This window comes from Anopheles arabiensis, chromosome 2 (genome assembly GCF_016920715.1).
Source record: "Anopheles arabiensis isolate DONGOLA chromosome 2, AaraD3, whole genome shotgun sequence".
Lineage (NCBI taxonomy): Eukaryota > Metazoa > Arthropoda > Insecta > Diptera > Culicidae > Anopheles > Anopheles arabiensis.
The window spans coordinates 45,706,796-45,728,797 of NC_053517.1; the positions used below are offsets into that span (position 1 = coordinate 45,706,796).

Sequence of the window (22,002 nt, forward strand, 5' to 3'; positions counted from 1 at the left end):
ACGTACCCGGTAGATCAGTTCATACTGTTCCCGTGTCCGGACGGCACTGGCCCGGCCGCGTCGTACGTAGTACACAATCTGTGGCAGATCCACCGTGCGCGGCGGCACCTCTAGCAGACGCAACGCAATGTCACACGCCACCAGCGTTCCAGTGCGTCCCGTTCCCGGCGAACAGTGCACCGTAAGTGGTCTATAAGGGTTTAAAAATGAAAGCAAAAAAGAACACATTCAAACATCGTTTCTTCCTCTACGACGCACAACAAAGCAAACGCCATACCCCTGAGTTCGCTGCAGTGACTTGTGCTTGTCCATGGTGCCGCCGTTGCTGACGATACTGGTCGGTTCCTTGCCCGCACCGGCCGGCGTCCCATTGCTGGTGGCATTATTGTTATTATTGTTGTTATTATTATTGCTAGAGTTATCAGTTCCATTGCCGGCACCCGGCTGTTCCGATGGCTGTTCCTCCGACTCCTCCGCGATCGTGGCAAACTCGGCCAGCTCCGAGGGAGACAGCTTCAGGTGGGTGCGCGCCTCCAGCAGCATGCCGATGATGGAAGACTCGTCGATCGGGACGCCCGTGTCGGGCCACTGATACCAGAAGTGCATGATCTCGCGCAGATTGTTGCTGGGCGTGTGGCGCATGTGCACCGTTGAGATTGTGTACTTCTCCTTATTTTCACGGTTTTTCAACGTTAGCTGCGCAAATGGAATGGATTATGTGATATGAAAGATTGCATAAGCTTTGGGGATGTGTAGAGCCACCTCACCTCGAAATCTCCAAACGTACGGCTGTTGTCCAGTACAACCGATGGTGGCAAATACTCGGCACACTTCTCCACACCGTTTTCGCTCAGATCCGTCGCCATGATAATCACTTTCGAGTTTTGCTCCCACACCATGCGCCAGAAGTCGTTGATCGTGTTCTCCATCGGGGCTTGACAGGCAATGTAATAGTTGGCAGAATCTTTGGGACCCTACACAGACAAGAGAGCATATGCAACGAGAACGATAATTAGTAACCAAGATACCCAGAATCATAGCGACGCATGCGCATACCTTCACAAAGTTGGCATTGATGTACTCCGTCTTTTCATCGTCATTCATGCGCTTCAGATGAACACGTGTTTCCGGCAGTGGAACTACGTTTGCGTACCTTTAAAGTATGGCAACGGGGTTTCGATCATTTATCACTTTCAACCCAAAACATTCGCTCACAAAGCTTACCGATTCTTATCCTCGCATCCTTCCGGCACCTCATCGGCACGGGCAGTCACGTTCGGGATCTCCTTGAACTCGTCGTAAATGGCCGTCTTGTTGTGGATGATGTTGGCCAACTCGGCCACCGTCAGCGGGTTGGTTTTGAAGTTGGGATCCTCAAACGCCGAGTTGCCGTACGATCGTTTGGACATGCGGGCCGTGTTGCCCTTGCGCCGCACGCTGTTGTACACGGACACATTGTCCAGGCTGTAAGCGTCGAGACCGACCGGCCGGCAGCGTTGTCCGTACGAGACCTGATTCTGTCGCTTGCGGAACACGATCTGCAACGGCGGATAGTACATCTAGATCAGCGCAAGCGTGCACCTGTCTGCCCAAGGGGTCGGCGGGGTTAGGAACCAGTATTTACACTATGTGCACTCGTTCATACTCGCACGCCAATTCGGAGTAGATAAGGTAAAGGTAGTAAAGAAATTCACACTCCCACAAACCAAGAGAATATAGTTTAAAAACAAAAACTTCTTGAGTAAAATAAAATATTGGTCCCATGTGTAATGTTTGAGCAAGTACTCTAAGAAGCTTATAGCAGGATTAATACTTCATGTGTAGTACCTTCCAACAATTTGAAATTCACTCACTTTTACAAGTACAGGTGAGATTAACTTAAAAGAATCCAGGTCCAATATTTTATCGTATTGATTATAAATAGTTGATTTTTGTACAGATTTCGAGTTAGCTTTTTCCATTAATATGTTGTTATAATAGAAGTTGTAACATGTTTTTGCTCTGAAATATTGTTTATAATTACAGTATCGATCGTGTAACTTGATCGATTATCTTGCATTTATGTAAAGAAGGAATTAAACAGCCACACTTTTGGGCTATTTGTAATCTACTCCAAAAACCAACCTTATGTACCATCCCATAAGAAAACGTAAAACACCCATAACGGAAGAAACTCGTACATTCGATTCCATTCACACTCTCGCCTAACACTCATCCACACGTTTGCGTCACTCAGACGCAAGGCGCCAATAACGGAGATGGTTCCTCGACATTGCCACCAATAATACTTACGAAGGCCGCAATCAGTAGTAGCACCACGATCACGCTCACAATGCTGGCTACAACGGCCACGACCACACTGCTGTCCTCCTCTGCTGCCGGCTCACCCTGCGATTGTTCCGTCGTACCGTTAATGCCTTGCTTGGGTGCGACTCCCTGCTGTTGTCCGGACAGGTCCGTCTGGTTCTGACCATCACCCTGCGACGCACCACCACTGCCACCAGTGGCCGGTACATTGTTCAGCTCGATGTAGTCTTCCTCTGTGACCGATTCCTCCTCGGACAGTTCCGTCGTCGTCATGGAACGATCGATGGTACGGCGTGTTGTGTACGCTTCCGCCGACACACCAACCGACTGTCCCGATCCTGAACTGCTCTCGGTTGTTGTGATCGCTGACGGGCTGCTGGTTGACGTAGTTGTCGTAGCAGCAGCGACCGTAGTGGAAATCGTATCGTACACATGCTTGTCGTCTAACACGATCGGAACCTTGCCGCCATCATCGGCCGACTCGTCGGTAGTCATCTGCGGTGGGTCCGACCGTTCCGTAGTGACGCTAGACTGCCCAATCAAGCTCTCGCCAGCGGAAGCGTCATCAAACTCGACGTTGTTCGTTAGCGTAGCGCTGGATAGGTTCGGTACAACGGTGGTAACACTTGCAACCGTCGATGTTGCCACCATGAGCTTATCCTCGGTGCGGTTCAGCAGATTCTGGTTCACCTCCGAGGATTCCGTGGAGTCCTGCTGGTCCAGTGGTTTCGAGTCGGCAGTATCATGCACAATCGGTGATTCGCTACTCGCTACCGTGGTAGTGAATGTGGCACCGCTACCCATGTCCGTGCTGGCGTACTCTCGCACCGGTAAATCGGTGGTAGTAATGGCGGCAAAGTCTGGCTGCATGGTGGTGGGACGTCTTACCGGCATCGTGCTTGCGATACGCGTGATCATGGTGGTTAGCGGAATTGGAGGTGTCGTTTGCTCAGTGCGTCTTAGGATCGGTGCCGCCGGCGAGTAGGTCGTTACCGGAACGTCCTCAAACATGCCGAACGCCGTGCTGACGTCCGATCGTTGAGCCGCGCTCGTCGTCGTCGTTGTGGTGGTTCGAATCTCCGGGGTATTGCGCACTCCCGGAGACACCTCACTTTCGTCCACATTCTCGCTAACCTCATAGGTGCGTCTCGTGGTGGTTGGCATAGCGTTTACACTCTCGCTAATACCCGCCACCTCATTCGCCATCGTGGTGCTGCTGGTGGAGCGATCTTCAAATTTGAAATCTTCCAACTCTTGTCCACTGCGATCGGGACTCTCCGTTGAGGGGACAAACGTCGTGTCGACTACATTGCCATCCTCTGTCTCGGCCGCCACACTCTCACCCTCTGCAGCCGGTTTGGTTGGTGCGGCTTCTGTAACGATTGCGGTCAACCGATTCTCCTCGCTCAGCACGTCCGCTCCATTCTCAACGGCCGGAACCTTGTTCGCGTACGTGCGTCTATCCTTTGCACCGGCAGGCTCGTCAGACGATACGGTAGAGCGTACGAACGAACTATTGGCAAAGTCTGCCTCCTTCATTATGATGGCCCAATCCATCAGCTGCTTCAGGGTATTGTTTCCTACCACGTTCTCGCTGTCATCCCGTACCGTTTCAGTGCTCTCGCTCACTGCCTGCCCAACGTCCGATTGCTTTCGCTCCACCATACGCATCCCGGCAAGCGCCCATGCGGCCCCGTTCGGCAGATTAATGTCATTGTCCTCCGTAGTTTCCTCGTTGAACTGGTCCAAGAATTTGCCCTTCTTGGCACGAGCCGGTAGCGTCTGGTTGCGTTCCACCTCATTCGAACTCTCCTCGTACGCGTTCGTTTCGATCTGCGTCCTTTCTACCGACAGTGAGCTGTTTCTTTCTACGCTTTCGCTTGCGCGGGATGCGTCGTCCGTTGCAACATCTAGCGCTGACAGGGTGGTCACCGGTAAAGCAGCTTCCGTGGTGAGACGATCCTCCTCGTCGTCATTGGACGAGTCGATTTCAACGGCCGAGTTTTCCTTGAGCAGTGCCGTACCGTCCGTCGAGCTGTTTGATGGTGCCGTGTACCTGCAAAAGGAAAAGAAGGTTAATGGTGTGTAATCACATCGATGAGTAAAACGTTTTATCGGTTTTACCGCTGGCAGATGTACGCGTAATAAGGGTGATAAGGGCGATTAATTTTAGAAACGAAATCAGACCGCACAGTGGTAATGGCGCCATTATCGCGAGAAAAGTATTTAAAAAATGTATGGAAAAACCTGTACAAACGGTACAGGCTCTTCAAGCGTGTACAGCTCCGGTTCACAATAATGATAGGGTCCAATAATAAATATAGGGGAAGCTGCGAGAAAAAAACACAATGGAAAGCGCACCAGATTGAAAAATCAAATTCATAGATGTACGTCGTGGATTTCTTGTTAATTTTGATAAAGCCAATTTTTCGTATAAATAATGATTATGAGCAAATGGATGTACATTCCCCTCAGGCGTTTTAATGAATCATATTTTAACAAAACATTATTAAATATATTGAGATATTATGAGTCTTATTATGAGACTAAAGTCATTCAATAGTTAAACTGCTATAGTTCTGTAGATCCTGTACTTTTTTGCTTCTATTTTGAGCCCAAAGAAAACCAAAACGTTGACCTAAAATGTATGCTATTATTAACATACAATTAATCGAATTAAATCAAGAATCAGAACACTCGTTTACATCTCACAAATCTAGGGCGCTCGGTAGTAAAATTCGTGCCATAATTTATTTCCTCCGCATTAGAACTGAGCCATAAAGAACGCTGCCATTAGAAGAAAAAAACTCAACAATCTCATCCCACTTTTCAAAATGTATCGATGATTTATCGGCAAGCAACTATAACAAAAAAAAACGCACCAACCATCCATCTCTACACTCTCCCGAAAAGGTACTGTTCACATTTGTGTGGAAAGTTTTGGCATTGTTTTAGGCCGAGTTTCGGCATAGTTTGCCGCCCGAATAAAGTGTGCCACTAACCAAACGAACCTCTTCTACCTCCGGGCCGGGAGGGGAAATCATGTGAACGAATAGAAGCAACCCCATACACCACAACGGACAAATTATTGAAAACATAACAAAAAACGCCGAACAACAAGTGCTGCCGACGGTTGATTGTGTTGTGCTAAATTTTATCATAATTTCTATTCAATTTTCCACCGACCACCGTAATGCGTTTTACACGAAAGGCGCACCCAAATAACGACCAGGGGAAAACAACAGCCCAAAAAAATCCAGCAGCAATCATACAGGTACCATCGGCAACGTTGCGTACGGTTCGCTTCTAATGGTTCAATAGATCATTCAACAACAGTGTTCTCTTTATTGTACACAGAGCCGGAACAGCTTCATACCAAACCCAATAACAATCACGATCGGTGCCAAAAGTAGCTCCCAACAATAGGCGAAATGGACACACCGAGAAAACAAAAAAAGAACTCCCCCAAAAGTGAGTGAGTGAAAAATAGAGATCGATTCGATCTCACCTCGACGGATCGATTTGGAGGAAAGGCTTGTAGCATTAAACACAAAACCATAACACTTTTTCGCTTTTCTTCCTCCCCACACAAACAGGCAAACCAGATCGACCCGATGTGAGATCGTGGGGGGAGAGAAAATTGGTCGGAAAATCAGTGCATGATTGAGAAATTGGGCGGTACAACGATAACAGATCGGCCGGCGAGTTTCGATCGAAAAGCACTCAAAAAGCAGCGCAGCAAAAGGCGCGACGACGATCGCGCGTGGAAGCGAAACGCGCGGTACCCCGATGTTTATCATTCGAAACTTTTCCAAAGGGAAGGGAAAAGAAAACGCAGCGATGGAGAGATGGATGGAGAACATTGAAAACTTCGCCTCAAACGAGTATGTTGCCCGACGTATGAACAGGAGGTCTCGCTTTCACACCTTTTTTTCCTTTCTGGGCCCGGTATCGGTAGGTGTTAGTTTTTCGTAACGCAAAGGAGGAAGATTTCTCAGCTCCTACGTCAATCCGGTGGAACTGTTTTTGGGGGTAAAATGGTCCCGCTCGCAGCTGCCCTCCTTCTCCGCCTCTTGTTCGCTTTCGTTCATTACCACCACCAACACAGGAAAGAGTGAGGCGCCGAACAAACGAGGCCACGCGTACGCGCCAACTGCTGCAAATGCGCGACGAGCTGGCCGCCAGGCCGCGGGAAAGCGCTCAGCGAAGCGATTGAGATTCGATAGGAAATGAAATTAGACGATTATTGTTGTTGTGGCGCTCGTTGCCGCTCCCCGCGCTACCAAAAACAAATCATAACGGTGGTCGATGTTTAATCATGAGCGTAAGTGCGGCCACTTGTGCCTGCTTGCCCTGCACTCTCGCTTCGCGCCACAAAACGAGGCCGCGCACGAAATTAGTACTGAACACAGCGCCCATCTGGCAAGATACGGATTGAGAGGGAGAGAGAGAGAGTCTGCGCTGGTAAGGTGTAACAAAAACAGGCACACCATCCCAACTGGCCCAACATTCCGAAGATGGTCAACGGTGCGGCAATCGATCATTAGAGCCCTCCCGAAAATGAGCACCCCATTGTTGTTATCTCCATCCGCGCGCTTGGTGCGCTATTTGTCCGTTGATCACTTACCTACTTAACTCGATCCGTTCGCCAGCACCGTCGGATACCATTGCGGCCGGTGCACTGCCATCGTCGGAGCGATTCGCCGGGCTTGCCGGGCTGATCGTTTCGACCTCTGGGGCAAGCGGCGGAACCACGGTCGTAGTGACGGCGACCTCATCATCATTATCATCCCCATCGCCCCTAAGCTGGGAGTTAATCTCTTCAGCAAGCGAGTCCTGTTCGAAGGTTCCCTGCTGCTGCCCGGACTGTTCCGAGCTTTGCTGCTGTTCGGGCACTGAACTTTGATCCGACTCGACCGACGGTTCCGATGCACGTGGCTCGGACGATCCGGCCGATTCGCTGGCACCACTGCTGCTCACACTCTCCCCTTCAGATCCTTCTGCTACAAGCGAACGGGCGGGAGCAGCGGTCGGAGCGGGTGTCGTAATTTCATTGATTGCAGGTGCGGCCGTGTTCACGATGGTTTCGGCCACTTCCGTTGTATCCTCGCTCCTGTCCGTCTCATCCGATAGCTGCTGCTGCTGACTGGAGGATGATTGCGATGCAGAACTCGCACTACCAACGTCTTCCAGCGTTTCGGCATCACTTCCCATCGATTCTTCGCCAGAGGGCGCTAACGTAGTTCCGGATACGCTCGCCTCCTCGTCCGTGTCGTTGGACAGCTGTTCGGCCGTTTCCGACAGGGAGGACGCTGGCTCATCCGCCGCACTCCCATCGGCCGACTGCTGTTCGAGCGTCGCACTGTCCGAGCTCATACCATCTGCCGGGAACTGTTCGAAACGATCGTTGGGTCGTGGTGGAGTTGTCGCCACCTTACTGTTTGCCGCGTTATCATCGTTCGGAGGCACGGTTGTCAACTCCTGCATGTCGTCCGCTGTCGTTTGAGCATCGTTTGGCAGGACGGTTGTCATGGTTTCTTCTGCCTGGCGCCGTACGATCACACGGCCTTGTGCAGAGGGTGGATGGCTAGCGAGCAACACTAGACATCCGGTAAGTGCCACCAATGCCACGAGTCGTGCCATTCTGGACGCTTTTCGATTTAACTTTAGCTCTAACATCTACTTTGTGCGGGGGTTTGCGTGGTGGGTAAGCAAGCACCCTTTGTAAACGTTTCCACTGTTTTCTCACAGCAACACTACTCTACGGGGTGATACAGTAGCACTCGGTGAGGTGCTGGTCATTCTTCTGTCCTCGTGGTGCCAATGGTAGTACGGTCACGTTCCTGGGAGCACTTGCCGAAAAGTATTACGAAGAATTCAAACCTGCAAAGAAGAATCGAAAAGTAAAGCGTACCATTAGCCTCTAGGGTCATCAAACAAGCTTTTGCTACAAAACAAACAGTGTATCTTTTTGTTGTTGGGCATTTGTTTTCATCCAAAGCGAACAAACTTAACGGGCAAAACCTGCAACATGACCACCATCTGCGTGTGTCCGCAAGGCAGGGTCCAATGACGTTCACCCCGTTCGAGGCAATTCATTTTTTCCTATGTCAATTTTCATCTCCCATGACGAAGACCACAACGACTGCATCACAACGATCCATCCGTCCATTTCTCCGTTCAATACTCTATCCCTCTCTTCCCACAGTGTCGCGTAACATTTACTTACATCCGTGCGAAAGTAAAACCGCCAACCGAGCATTATTATTACACCATGTCTTTTCCATCAGCATCCCGATCATACCGATCGACATCTGCTTCATCTGCCGATCGGCGTTTCGCCCGTGTCGGGTTCGGTTGACGCGGATCCCAGCATCACCCATCGCAACAAGCTCGGCATCCCATTACCAACGATTTAAATGCCGTGGCGGGATCGAATGTTTTCTTCGCATTACACTTTCACTGCCATCCATGTAGGCAAAGGAACGGGGAACATTAAACAGTACGCTTCTTCCATTGATCGATTGCGACGACTTGGACGGTCGTGTGTTTGCGGCCTACCTCGAACTACCCCATGTGTAGCCAGGGATCGTCGGTACGGTCAATGTTTCTCCAACCGGTTACGAGATGCACTACTTGTTTAGGTGTGTCCCAGGGTTTTTGTACCGTGTATCCGGATGTTGGTTAGTGTACGGCTCACGGACGTCCGACCGTGCCACGGTGACACGTTCGACCCGTGTTTACTACGAACGACGGAACTCCATTCATTGAACCGTTCGCTTTCGTCATAGAAACTTGTACGCTTTTGCACTGATAGCGACCCTGACAACGGTCGAACGTGCCCGTCTAGACGGCTCAAAACCTTCTCCATGATCAAGACGCTTCCAGAGCGTTTCTTCATCATTCCAGTTACAGAATGTGTAAAGGCTTTTCAAAAGATGGTAAAACAATTTGGTGACAACAACTGTACACTGGTAGCGTCGTCAGCAGCATGTTCATCATCGCCGGCATCGTTACAAACGCTTGATCTGGATGATCATCGTTCCGCTCTTTACCGCGGCCTACTCTGACAACGGTGACAAACGATGGATGGCGGGTAATTGGGGCCATACACATCACACACACACACACACATGCGGGCCCATCAACGGAAATCTCTCTGTCGCTCTTTACCGTGGTGTGGAAAATTAAAGTCCGCTCTACCGCGGCCTAACGCTTGCTCGTTGGTGACAGACGAAACGTGTCATTACAATTTTTGCCAGTCGAAAAATAATTTCGCCACACGTCAAGCTGCTTTTGTCATTCTGCCAACTCTCGAGCTTTCCGCTTTCCATGTGGTGGAAACGTTTTATTTGACACCGTTTTTATACAATGATTGTAGCTGGCGTGTAGCAAGCGCGATGCTCTGAACCGTGTCTTACTGCCCTGTTCTATCACGGTTGCTTCATATCCTCCGAAACGACTGTCTGCACCATAAAAAGCTAACAAAATCAGGGCCCATTTCCTACCTCTACATGGACTAGGTAGAAGACAACGAACGAATTCCAGCGTAGATCGAGCCACGCGATGATTCGGTGCTTTTTAAACGATCAAGATCATCTCTGATGAATGTGAAAAGATGAACTTCTCACACATCATGAAAATGTATGCTGCTTCTGTCTCTATAGTCGAGAGCATCTGCGAGGCAGCATATAGGTAAGTGTTGGGTCGTTTCCTTCAGGACCACACATCTTCATTATCGTCAACCGGCGGGCAAGCCATCTGGAGCTAATGGTACAGCAAGTAATAGAACGCACATTAACCATCGCCTAAAGGTGTAAAACTCCCCGCGAACGGGAAAGAGGCGATAGAAACCTCCACACTCGTCATCATTAGTTGGCTTTCGGTTTGATGCCGTCGGAACAGTCTAGCGTACCATCGGATGACAAATGGCGTGCATTATTAGCATCGCGTGCCTGTGTGGAAAAAAAAACTCACACAAAGCTCCGCCAGTTAACGCACGCTGCTCGAAACTGGTCCAGTTGGGCGGTTTTCTATTTAATCTCTCGCAACCCCATCTCGCCACGACGACGTTGGTTTATTTCCTAGTGCAAAGTAAGGGAAGTGAAGCTGCCCGTTTAATAGGCTTGTTTCTTGCCGTATCGTTTAAATCATACCTTTCTTCCTTCTTCTGCATCGCACACGAAGAAGATGCCAGGCATGCACGTACAATTGAAAATCAAATAAAGCAATTTTTTATTCACACTCTCACCACAACCAGCAATGGGAACGAAATCAATCATCCTCGATCGTTACGTCAACTTCCCCCACTTCGTGCCAATCTTCGGGTGACTAATTATAAATCCATTTGGCAAACCACAATTTTCGCGTAAATGTAGCGTCTTTCGCGTATGTGGAGGAAAAAGCTATGCTTTCTCTATGTAATGCTGCTGGAGTGTTTTTTTTTTATGGATTCACACAACCCACCCCGGGCGGACACCTGTTGCCTGATTCGATTGATTTGCTATCCGACCGATTTTCACCTTGCCGTTAATTGTGGGCTCTCCTTGCGTGATGTCTTTACTATGCGCGGTGGCCAATCCACACTAACAACAACAACAATAACAACGATGACGGCAAAGACACGACGGTTTCCCACCCAATCTTTAATGTTGCTGGCAGGCGCAAATGTATATGAAATGATCGATCAGCGCCGGGCGGTTTCTAACGCCTCATCTTGCTAATGGAATTTCGACATTGCACTGTTGTCGTACACAGCAGCCGTGTGTCTTTTGCGATCGAAGAAAATCGAATCCGTGAAAACAAAAGTGAAAATTTAAAATGCGAAATTCGGCATTGAGGCGTGTTGAAAGTGGGCAATTTTCCAAATCCGAAAAAAAACAGACAGAAGACAAAACAAAGAGGAAGGTCGTGGGGTTGGGTTTTCTTTAAGGCGTGTGTGTGTGTAGGAAATAGATCTTAGTTTGAAGGCAACGTTGTCGTAAAAATTGCAGATTAAAACTCAGAATAAAAACAGACAAGAAAAAAAAAATTTGAATCGATTGAGCTAAAGGAACTACCAATGACTTAGCATATATAACGACTGACGAGGTAGAAAATAAATTTCTTTTAACATTTAAGATCAAATGTTGGAGTGCCCAATATCACTCTCGACACCTGCAGTCCTCTCAATTCTTTTCTCTCTTTTTTCACGTGGAACGGTCCAAAACATTTGTTTTCTCTTTGTTAAGCTGTTATTTTACATTATAAATGTGTTTAAATCACACGAGGCAAGCGATTAAAAGTACCCTCCGAAGCGGCATTCCAGTTTATACTACCTGTTCATAACTGTTTTCACAACCGAAATCGAACCGGTACGAACGACAACTGAAAGTGTAGGGAAATGCAACATCTGGATCAAATAACACACCTTGCAACTAATAGCATATTTATGACAGAGCGTCCGTAACGGACTGAAATAACATCCCCGCGGTTTCTGGCAGAATGCACCGGCAGGCACTGGCCGTGGCGCGCCGAGCGCTTCATGTTCGTGCTATAGTGCTTTTATGGTGCGCGCGCTTGATGTGTGCCCAGTATAGCACACCAAACTATTAAGTGCAAGCCTAAATCCAGCTTTCGTTAATAGTACCGGTCCGTTTCGAAGGTGTCTCGGGAACGGCGATTAGGGGATGAATGTACGCTTTAAAAAGGGTTGTGAGAGCGCTCGGCTCTCGGACCGCCTTTGTGGCCTAACGGTTGCAGGCTGCATGCAACGGTGACACACTTTTATCATTTTTAATATGTTTCATTCCGTGAAAAACAAACTCCACTCCCCCTCAGCACCACATCTCTCTTTGTGGGCTTTGTTTTGTAGCTGGACCGAAGCACAAAGAACTCAGCACAATGAGTAAAGAATTTAAATGAACAGCGAAGGCACACAACAAAAAAACCAAACACATTTCAATCAAGACGTTGACTCAAGTCGTTTGACTCAAATTTGTATAGCGTGTTTTTCTTTTTGTGTGTCTCCGGTTCAAACTCCCACGGTTCAATACTGAGGCGTAGTACCGCTGTGGTGCAACGTTTTTATTAACGGCATATTAAATTCCTTTCCACTGAATGGGCAGGGCTAACCGAGGGTAAGCGAATGATTGATTCATATTTCGCTGATACAGGTTCATTTAAATTGCCCTCTAACACATACTTATTGCAAGATGAAAAACTAATATTTTAACTAACAATTTGAGAGTTTGAAATGAAAATGGTTTAAATTTAGCTTGGAGATGGCGACCCACCGAATAAAAGAAGACATTCAGCGCCGTTTTAGCACACGAATATTATTGATTAGCATTTCTATCGATTTTTAATGCACTCTCTTCCTACCCCTGGGCCCTTTTATCATTGCTTGCAGTATCCAAACAAAACCCAACTAAACTTTCTCTACCTCACACACACACACGAGCTGATATTGTATGTGTGTATACCACCCGCAGTGCACTCTATGCATAGCATTTGTTTGTTTATTTATTGTGGTTCATCACCTTCCCTTTTAACTGCAGTGAAGTAGTACAAAAAAGAATTCAACTCCTTTTCCATCACGCACACAAACACATACGCCACATAGTGGAAACAACGATCGAAATAGTTACCCTTGAACTTTCGAACGGGACCGGTACACGCGTCCCGAATACCAACCGCGTATAAACCGTTCATGCAAATGTGTGCGCGAACGGGGCCGCTCGATATCTATGCGGCGATTGTTCGGTTCGGAACCCACACCGCTACGAAATAAACACAAACTTTCAATGTCACCAAACGGATAGCGGCCGAGTAGTAGTAGTGGTTTTTTTTTTAATGTTTACTTCCGATCCGGAACCACTTTACATCGATCAGACACCGATCCGGTACGATCCGGGGTGCAGGTGGTTGAGCGCAAACGAAAAGAAGCAAACACAACGACAACGATAACAACGCAGCATAAGAGAAGATAAGCAGGTTTAAACGGCAACCCTTACACTGTATGCACTGTACCGGCCCAGCAGCAGCAGCACCAGCTGATTACCTCGAGCGGGTCATTAGCAGAAGCCTGTTCCGTGCGTTTTTTTTTCCTTAGCAACACCATCCGTGACTCTTAGTACGCTCGAGGCGCCACTACCGCAACACTGCTAAATAAGAAAAAAAGAAGGCATAGACCTGAGACGCGCGTCAATGAACGGAGAAACGGCAACGAACCGTCAAACCGCGCTGGCATTGACATTGACAGGTTAGTGAGCGCGACGCGAGATGGAAAGGATCCGAAAAAGGATGGCGAATCGAAACCAATTCAAACCTACACATCGCGGTGCAATGTTGGAGCAAGAAAAACAACCGACCGAGGGTATGCAGGCCGTTACTGGTTTTCCATTTCCACCTGGTGACCGCTGCATATCTTCCATTCCAGTGAGGCATCTGCTACGCTGAGTGACAAAACGACACACGTGTGTGTGCTCCACATATGGTACTATCGAATATCATCAATGGCACGATCCAGCAGGCACATTGTCCACACTACTTCCACTGGCCCTACGTGACGTAGTGAGTGAAAGTAGCCCAATTATTAATAATGCACCGTGGACATAATTCCCCCGCCCCCAACACGTTGCCAGACACGTTGCACCAAACCTCACCCAGTACGCTCGAAAGAGAAAGGACCACACCGGGGGGCAGTCACGTGAATCGATATCACGTCCAGGCGTTGAGCGCCAACGAAAGCGTTGAGGAAACATTCGCTTAGACACGTTGCGGTTGACGCGCTGATTTTGATGACGTGCAACCGCGTTGGGTTAGAATATTGAAAGCAGTGGTTTAAGCAGTGTTGCAAAACTATTGCTTACAAAATGTAAAATGATTTCATAAAATACCGAAAAACTTCAAACTCTTGCCTCAAGGTGGCTAACAGCGACAAAGAATCGACGTACGGTTGTTTTGTCAATAGCTTTACGTTTCAATGCTGTTTTGCTTAACCTAGCCTCAAGTTACCATGGAGATGACCTTCAATCATCGCCAACAGCGGTAAATTACGATTCAAACTCAACTTCTGAAATCAACGAAATGATCAGATCAAAACTGGACGTAAAATTCTATGTTTATAATAACGATGCTTCTCATTACTGGCACACTAGCTCTGACTATGGAAAGTAGAAGTTACACAACACCTCTGGCCCGTTCCATAAACCAACAATATAAAGCCGCTCAATTCAAGCCCCATGAAGTGTGCGCTTTTACGCTTCAGTCCTTGTTTGGATTTACATCGTTTAGTAAAGTCTCGTACAAAACATGGGTGACCTATTGGGTTGGATATTCTGATGGTTTCAATCAGCTTCTTGGGATACAAATACACACACGTACACCGATACAAATAACACACACGAACACACATCTTGTCAGTAAGTGACGCTGTGTCTGAGAATGCAAAACGTGTCCACTGTACATGCAAATAAGTACACAGTTCGAGCTTGTCTCGTTATCTCAGGCTTCTTGCTGTGGAGGTGAGCTGGACGTCGGGATTGCGACGATCCATACTTGTGTGAATTAATAATCAATCAACAGGCAATTCTATTATACGTAACACAATAATGTGAAGGTGTTAAGAAGTTGACTCTGAGAACAAACATACTATGAATACATACGTTACGCGAGCCCTTGACTTGACTAGATGTTGTTGCTTTATTTTAACCTAAAAACATATATTTAGGCCTTGAAACATAATTAAAAGTGATCTATGTTTAGCAGCTTTATCTGGAATTCACCAGTCATTAGGTTTACTATATAAAGCCGATACCGGATTCTTCATAACATCTTGATTTGAGCCGATTTGATCGTATAAGGGTACATAAAAAGCCACCATCATTAAAATTAACGTTCGATCTGTTACGGTACTAGGTCGCGCTGCTTTAACCGCGCACGCTGAGTAATTATCGCCGGCTTTTGCTCTCCACCACCCAACAAACGGCGACCTCCGCGGTGATGAAGAGACCCGAGACGTCACTTCCCAAGGCAGTATTGCATCGGAACGCACCACCGTACGCTGCACCGCGGAACCGCAAGCGCAGCGTAATGGAACGCATGCAATTGCACGCACAATTACAACCACTGACCCTGATTAGAAGCCGAAAGAAAGATGAAAGAAGTACGGTGGCAAGGGGTGGCTGGTGAGGAGCATTGATCGAAATTGCGTAAAGGTTTGAGGCGGAGCCTCGCGAGAGATAGTCCACACACACACTACCACCACTATGAAGAGCGAGTAGTGCGTGAAAAGTACTTTTTTCTTGTAGAATAACCACTGACCTTCGAACCATTTAGACTCTGTACATAGCACATCGATGGGAACACGCATCCGATGCAAATTGCAGTTGGGGCGGCACCATCGCTCGTCGATCACGTGGATTCGATTCGAGTCAGCCGATGAGTTTGTGCGCACGCTAAACAACGCACCAACGCAGTAGCGGCAGTCTTCTTGTGCGCAGCTCATTAACACAATTGTTTCCCTCACCTTTTACCCATGGGCGTGCACGCGAGATGGGCCGCAGATTCACGCCCGGCGCATTGTGGGCTTAAACTAGGCACACCGGGTAGTTGGCGTTTTTTTATGCTGTGTGTTTGTTTATTTTTTGCTAGTGACTTTAATTTGAAACCGTTTGAGCAAAGAATGCACACACAAAAATGGTTTGTTTCCCGCTCGGCACTTCACGGCTAACGAGACTCCCAAATGGCCCGGGTCTAAGGAGGTTAAGGTACCTTGTCGTGAATCATCGGGCCACCCCTCCAACCCATCGGTGAAAGGGCAGAGAGGCACAGGAACGGCATAAATGGCTGTTTAGTAAAGATTATGCGTGGCGCCGTAATGATGCGCGCTTGGTTCTTTACAGTACTGCACTGAAAGGGAGGCCGTGTGGCAGAGACGACTGCATCCCATCCATCTCGGGGCCACACTTAGTACCGCCAACGAAACCATTCCGAATCGATTGCACCCGGCTTCATACTTTCTGAATGAAAATGTTGGCGCCCAGTTTGGAGGTCTGTGGGTCAATTTTTCAAACCGCTTAATTTCGAGGTCAGCGCACAAGCGGAGCACGGAATATCATTTCTATGACGGTACGCCGGATACCTGCGTATGTGTGAGAGTGTATTTTCCTTCGCTTCACTATCCGGTCGAGTGACGTGAGGGGGAAGATGTTGAACACAACGTGACGAAGAAAGCGCTTGTAAAGGAACTTAGTAAAGAGTACCATCCTGTAAGTATGTTGCCGTAATTAAGCTGTTTTTTATGCTTCCACACTTGTTTTGGTGATTTACTGGCACAACGAGAAAAGTCGACGACGATCGCTCCATCACACACAACCGATCTTCCACAGCAAACCATTTTGAATTCGTGTCAATGGTGACGCCGAGCAATGTACGATAATGACACTATCCTTACCGAATGATTTATCGCACCCCGGTTTATCGTACCGGTACACTCGTTTGCCAATTATCAATTGATCGAATGGGCAGCACATCGAGGGACATCGATCAGCCCCGAAGCGCAGGTTGGTGGGTCGATACAAAGGCAGTCGAAGGTAAACAAATAAAAGTGCCAATCGATCCAAAATAGATCAACGCGTGTCACGCTGAACCTGGTAGCGCGTAACGATGGACACAATCGATGACATTGACGCGAATGATGGTCGCATTCCATTCTGGTGCGATGCGATGCATTGTCCGCATGGTCCCGCCATGAATCACCGCCACGTCGTCGCTGTCACCGTTCGACAAATGTGAACGATGTACAGCTACATTTCGCTGGCAAAAACTCGTTCCAATCTCTAGTCCAGTCCGCTTCCAAAACGGAACGGGATGATTTCTGAGTGCACTGAACGCGATCGCATTGCCATGTCGTCTAATTACCACCGACTGCATGCAACCGATCCATCGTTGGCTTAGCTTGATTGGATCGGATTGATAGTTTCCGGCGTGTGCCCTATCGGGAGGTTTCGGTTTCTTTTGCGCAAACATTTTAACTTTGAACCAAAATTGCCCCTACCCTGTACCCGTGTCCCCAAACGGAGCCGTTCAAACGCGCTCGGTCAAGTTACTCGGTCATCGAAGCGTCAAATAGCCGCGTGCCGTAACGTGCTGACTCGGAGCGTTCAATCGTAACGATCACTGTTCTGCGACACTTTTGCGCAGCACGAAAAGCGATTGCGCTTATAATTGAACTGATGGATTATTTGTACAGCTTTATAAATGCATCATTTACCTCAGCAAATATTGTGGATCGATCGAGCAGTCTTTACGTATGTAGTTTTCTAGTTTTTAACATTAAACTTCATGCGTTAATCCTCTTACCTGTAACGAGAGAAATAAAAAAAGAATAAATCAAAATTTAATTTAAAAACGTTATTTCTTTAACAACAAACACAAGATCAACAATCCTACGCCTTAACGCTCTTCTCCCCGGAAATGATATCCAATTAATATCCAAGTTTTATTGATGTTCAAGCTGAATCATTAGGGTAGCAAATTTATCGCATTCTGTTAATTCAAAACCTGACCTTAGCCAAATCGAACGGATGTTGCGGAACGTCTCGTAACAAGACGGCAGGCGGGCAAACGTGATGTCGAACAAATTATATCGATTTATAAAACCAGTTTCTAGTGTCGATCTTCATCTACGTTTCATTTTATTCCAAGGCCTTTATTTGATACTCCAGGACCTTCTTCTCTAGCTACATCACAAAGTGTGTTTTAAGAAAAGTCGAATGTACCACAACCGCGTATAACGGGTCACGCATTATTAAGACAACCTTCCAATACCAGTGCAACCCGTTCTCAGTTTCACTCAATTTGGGAAGCTACCAACCAACCTCACTAGGACGCTGGTTTAACAAACCTGCCACACTTAGCCTAGAATTGTCTGGCTGAGCTGAAAGGGGTCAGATCCAATTGACCTTGCCGAACCAGATGTTTCCCGAAATCAAATGGAAGGGCAATGGATTGTGACACTATCTCCGGCTTTTCAATGAATCATTAAGGTTGAATTGCTGAATTATTCCACAAACACACACACACACAAACCCGGGTTATAAACCGGAAATGAAGTCCACTCTAAAAATAGGTCCCCACTTCGTACATCCTGCAACTGCAAGGGCGTTGGACATTGTACGAAATAATAAAGTCAACAATATAACCATGATACTGTGTGGAGTCTACATGTGTCTACGAAGGCAGTCGCACCAAAGGAGAGGATCAATTTTGATTAGATAAAATTAGGTAACAAGCGTAACAAGAGTACGCACGGTGATTGCAGCCACCCATTTTGCTGGAGTGTCGTGAGATTAGATAATGTGAAGAAGCAGCAAACAAATGAAGAACCATTTCAGTCAAGAAGATTTTTTACTTTTTTTTACTTTTGCATTTTGAATAACTTGATTATTTTTTATCTTGAACCACCATCAACAATCGGTACAATAAATAACATCAAACTCTTCCCAACATCGCAACACTTGTCCATGACACTTTCTATCGACTTTCGTTATGATTTACATCCATATTATTGCCTTCAGTACATGCAACCTGAAAGCACTCTTCTCATTAGGTAACTCGCCCTCTATTTGCTTCCAAACAAATAGTTTGTTGATGCAATAAGACGAGGGATGATCAACAAAAGTCTGATGTAAATTCAGATTGTCAGCGATAACGCCCAAGAAGAGAGCATTAATACGCCCACCTCTAACCCCACCCCCCACAAAATGCTATAACATAAAAACTGAAAAGATGTTGGCGTGATGGGAGAGATGTTTCCCACGCGATCACTTGTTGTCTGTAGACTACTTATGGTAGAAGCTACCTGCGTGGTGAATATATCTCTAGTTCGTGATCGCATCTTGCCACGAATCTCCACGAGCGTGTCATCACGCATTCGGACATGTAAATCGGTCAACACAACGGCCACTGTTGCTACTGTTGGGCTGATTATTGGGATAATCCACACCGTAAGATTAGAAATTCGTTGTTTTCGATTTGCAACCGGGAAACAATCGCCCCTAACGGGAACATGCTTGGTCGATATACACGGAAACCTACCGCAACGGCTCAGCTCAGCTTAATTAACCCACATTTACACATACACCCATATTCACGATCTGGAATCCGTTTACCGATATGTTAGAATTTTCCTCCCCAAACACGCAAAACGAGCCCTCATCGCCTTATTGCCAGTTCAGTTAGCCGCTGTCTGGAACACAGACTGGAACTGCACTGGTAGTAGCGCAGACTTTCACTCACACTGCACTTCAATTCCGTTAGCCCAATGTGGTGGTCCGAGAGCACGTGGTGCACGAAGGTCTACGCCTGCTTGGATTGCATTTTCAATTGAATCAACGGTAGCAAACGAGATTGCTTCATCCAGAGTACGCCACCGACGTCCGTCGCGCTATTCTGAGCTTTGTTTTGCCTCATACACTGTGGCGTGGCCGCCGTGCACACTCCTATCGCTCGAACGATGGTGTACAGACACCGTCACTTATCCACCACCGACTGCTCGCGCTTTGGTTTCGATCGTTGCCACAGCTGTGAAACTGGCGGGGTTACACCTTCAACCGTCTCGCGAACCTCGCGAGCATTCGCTCAATCTGTGCTACAGCCAAGTAGCGACTGGATTTCTTACCGCCGTTCCAAACACAAACACGGTGCGCTTTTCGCCGGCGAAGGGAGGCAACAAGTTCTGTGTGATCACGCTACACCACTCATGAATCGAACGGAAAAGATCGAAGGAAAAGCCCAATATGGTGGTGGTGGCGCGTGTGCTTTGTCGGGCGTGGAAAATAAACAGGAAACAAACACAAGCGCGCACGCGCGCACTCAGGGCTGCCGAGCTTTGACCAAACCACTAAACCATCGCTAACCACTAAGAAGGGAGGCGGACGTATACTAGGTAACGATCAGCACACCAGTGTTATGTGATGGTTGCGGTTCTATAGTTGTGGTTTTGTTCGTGGCCGTGGTTCGATGAACCCCCACCAAATGTCGGTTTGGGTAGCTTAATTTTTAGCACATTTTTCAGCATTTCGGTGAATGGCGGAAGAAATTCTTCTGCGCTGACTGGCGCAACCTGTTAGCCATACCATTAGGTTTGCGTACGCTTTGCTCCACACTGATGCAGTCACATCAGATTTAATGAAGCGATCGAACTAATTGGACCCACGGTAGGTAATGGTTGTTGTGTTTGCGTCGAAGTGAAACGGTTTGCATTTGCAGTATCTGCATGCATCTTGTCGGCAGATCTGCACCAGTTGGCTTATAAGGAATTCGACCTGCATTATTCAACAAGTGCAATGATTTACTTCTACAAGATCTACGTGAAGTCAACCCACGGTGTGCTACTATTGCATAAATATTCCTTGAGCGTTTCTATGCAACGAAAGACACGTTGAATGTCTCGATAAGAGTTTCAGCTCAACAGCTAAAATTAATCTACACCAGAATGTCCTACAAGAACTCACACCCGTTTATCACAATAAAGATGGGAAACAACAATTTCATGGTCACTACCCTACCGTTCTGCCTACACTGCTTTACTTGACACATTGATGAAGGTTCCCAAAAAAAACCTTTCATATGGTCACTTCACTTAACATTGACCAACTAAAGCTGTAATCTCTTCAAGGTGCCTGCTGTTCATGGCTTTACCACGATTCGCACGAATTTCCAGCCCACGCTCCACACAATCAATTGTCAAACCGAGCACGACCAGACCGACCGGGATAAGGGCTATGTCAACAACTGCAGCAAACGTAGCGATTCTGCTTGCCCAAGGTTCCCTAATCGTCCCGGACTTTCGATGTTACTTGCTTGCGCGCCTCCACTTCTTATCACGTCCAGCACGTTCGCTCACTCTCCCTCTAGATGCGTGTACTGATACCGATGCCGGCGCTCAATTGGACTTTTGGAGAGCACCCACAATCTAAACATTCCTCCACACCCTCGTAACCCTGCCCCACTGTATGTGCAATCCAATCATTCTTATCAGTGAGATAATTTTTGAAGTGCACCAACCTCCACTACCCACCGGCATTGGAGCCATGTGACGCAAGGGAAAGATGTTATGATGATCGGGCCGTTTCTGTCGTACCAACAGCACATGCAGTAAGCTGTGGACGGTGGCCAAGGTTTGCTGACCCAGCTCACATGGTCTCTAAATTCGACACCTTAACCTGCTTCCCGTGCGATGAGAAGAATGGACCCTAGCGCCTAGCTACTGGAATGTAACGTCCAAAAAAGCAAAACCTCATTCATTAGCTAAGAGGCGCGTTAGTGCCAGAAACCAAGCTGCCCTGCAGACATGCCACCGTATTCGATTGCCATGGCGATAACAGCGACCCAACACAATCAGTCTGCAGCTATGTTTTCCCAAGTTTTGTTTTGGGCCATCTGTCAAAAGATGATTAATTCATTGGGTCCCACCCGCCCCTTCGGTGGGTGAAGTGAAGCTTAGCCGCTGCCGTGAGAAGACGCCGCGGGTCAGTCAACACCTACAACAGTGCTGCTGACGGGGCAAGCGAACTCATTTATGGCAACCGGGAATAATAATTACAACTCAAATTTACGACAAGACATTAAATTGTTTTTTCTTTTTCTATGTACATCTGCTTTACAAATTTGTGAACACTACTAGCCTAGTGGCTACTGGAACTGCCA

The 22,002-nt window shown here is 47.4% G+C and overlaps 1 protein-coding gene across 3 annotated transcripts in view; it reads right to left on the bottom strand.

Annotated features, from left to right (window-relative positions):
- Positions 1-22,002, bottom strand: part of LOC120901411 (serine-rich adhesin for platelets) — a 36,167-nt gene that overhangs the window by 2,784 nt on the left and 11,381 nt on the right. The window contains exons 3-10 of one of the 3 annotated variants that reach the window (XM_040309346.1): positions 17,564-17,652; positions 6,935-8,190; positions 2,293-4,363; positions 1,225-1,559; positions 1,057-1,153; positions 768-974; positions 278-696; positions 7-190 (exon numbers count right to left, since the gene is read on the bottom strand). In XM_040309346.1, coding sequence (XP_040165280.1) covers positions 7-190; positions 278-696; positions 768-974; positions 1,057-1,153; positions 1,225-1,559; positions 2,293-4,363; positions 6,935-7,986 — 4,365 coding nt within the window. In that variant the 5' untranslated portion in view covers positions 7,987-8,190; positions 17,564-17,652. The remainder of the gene's footprint in view (positions 1-6; positions 191-277; positions 697-767; positions 975-1,056; positions 1,154-1,224; positions 1,560-2,292; positions 4,364-6,934; positions 8,191-17,563; positions 17,653-22,002) is intronic. The other 2 variants (XM_040309355.1, XM_040309337.1) reach the window with 2 other exon arrangements.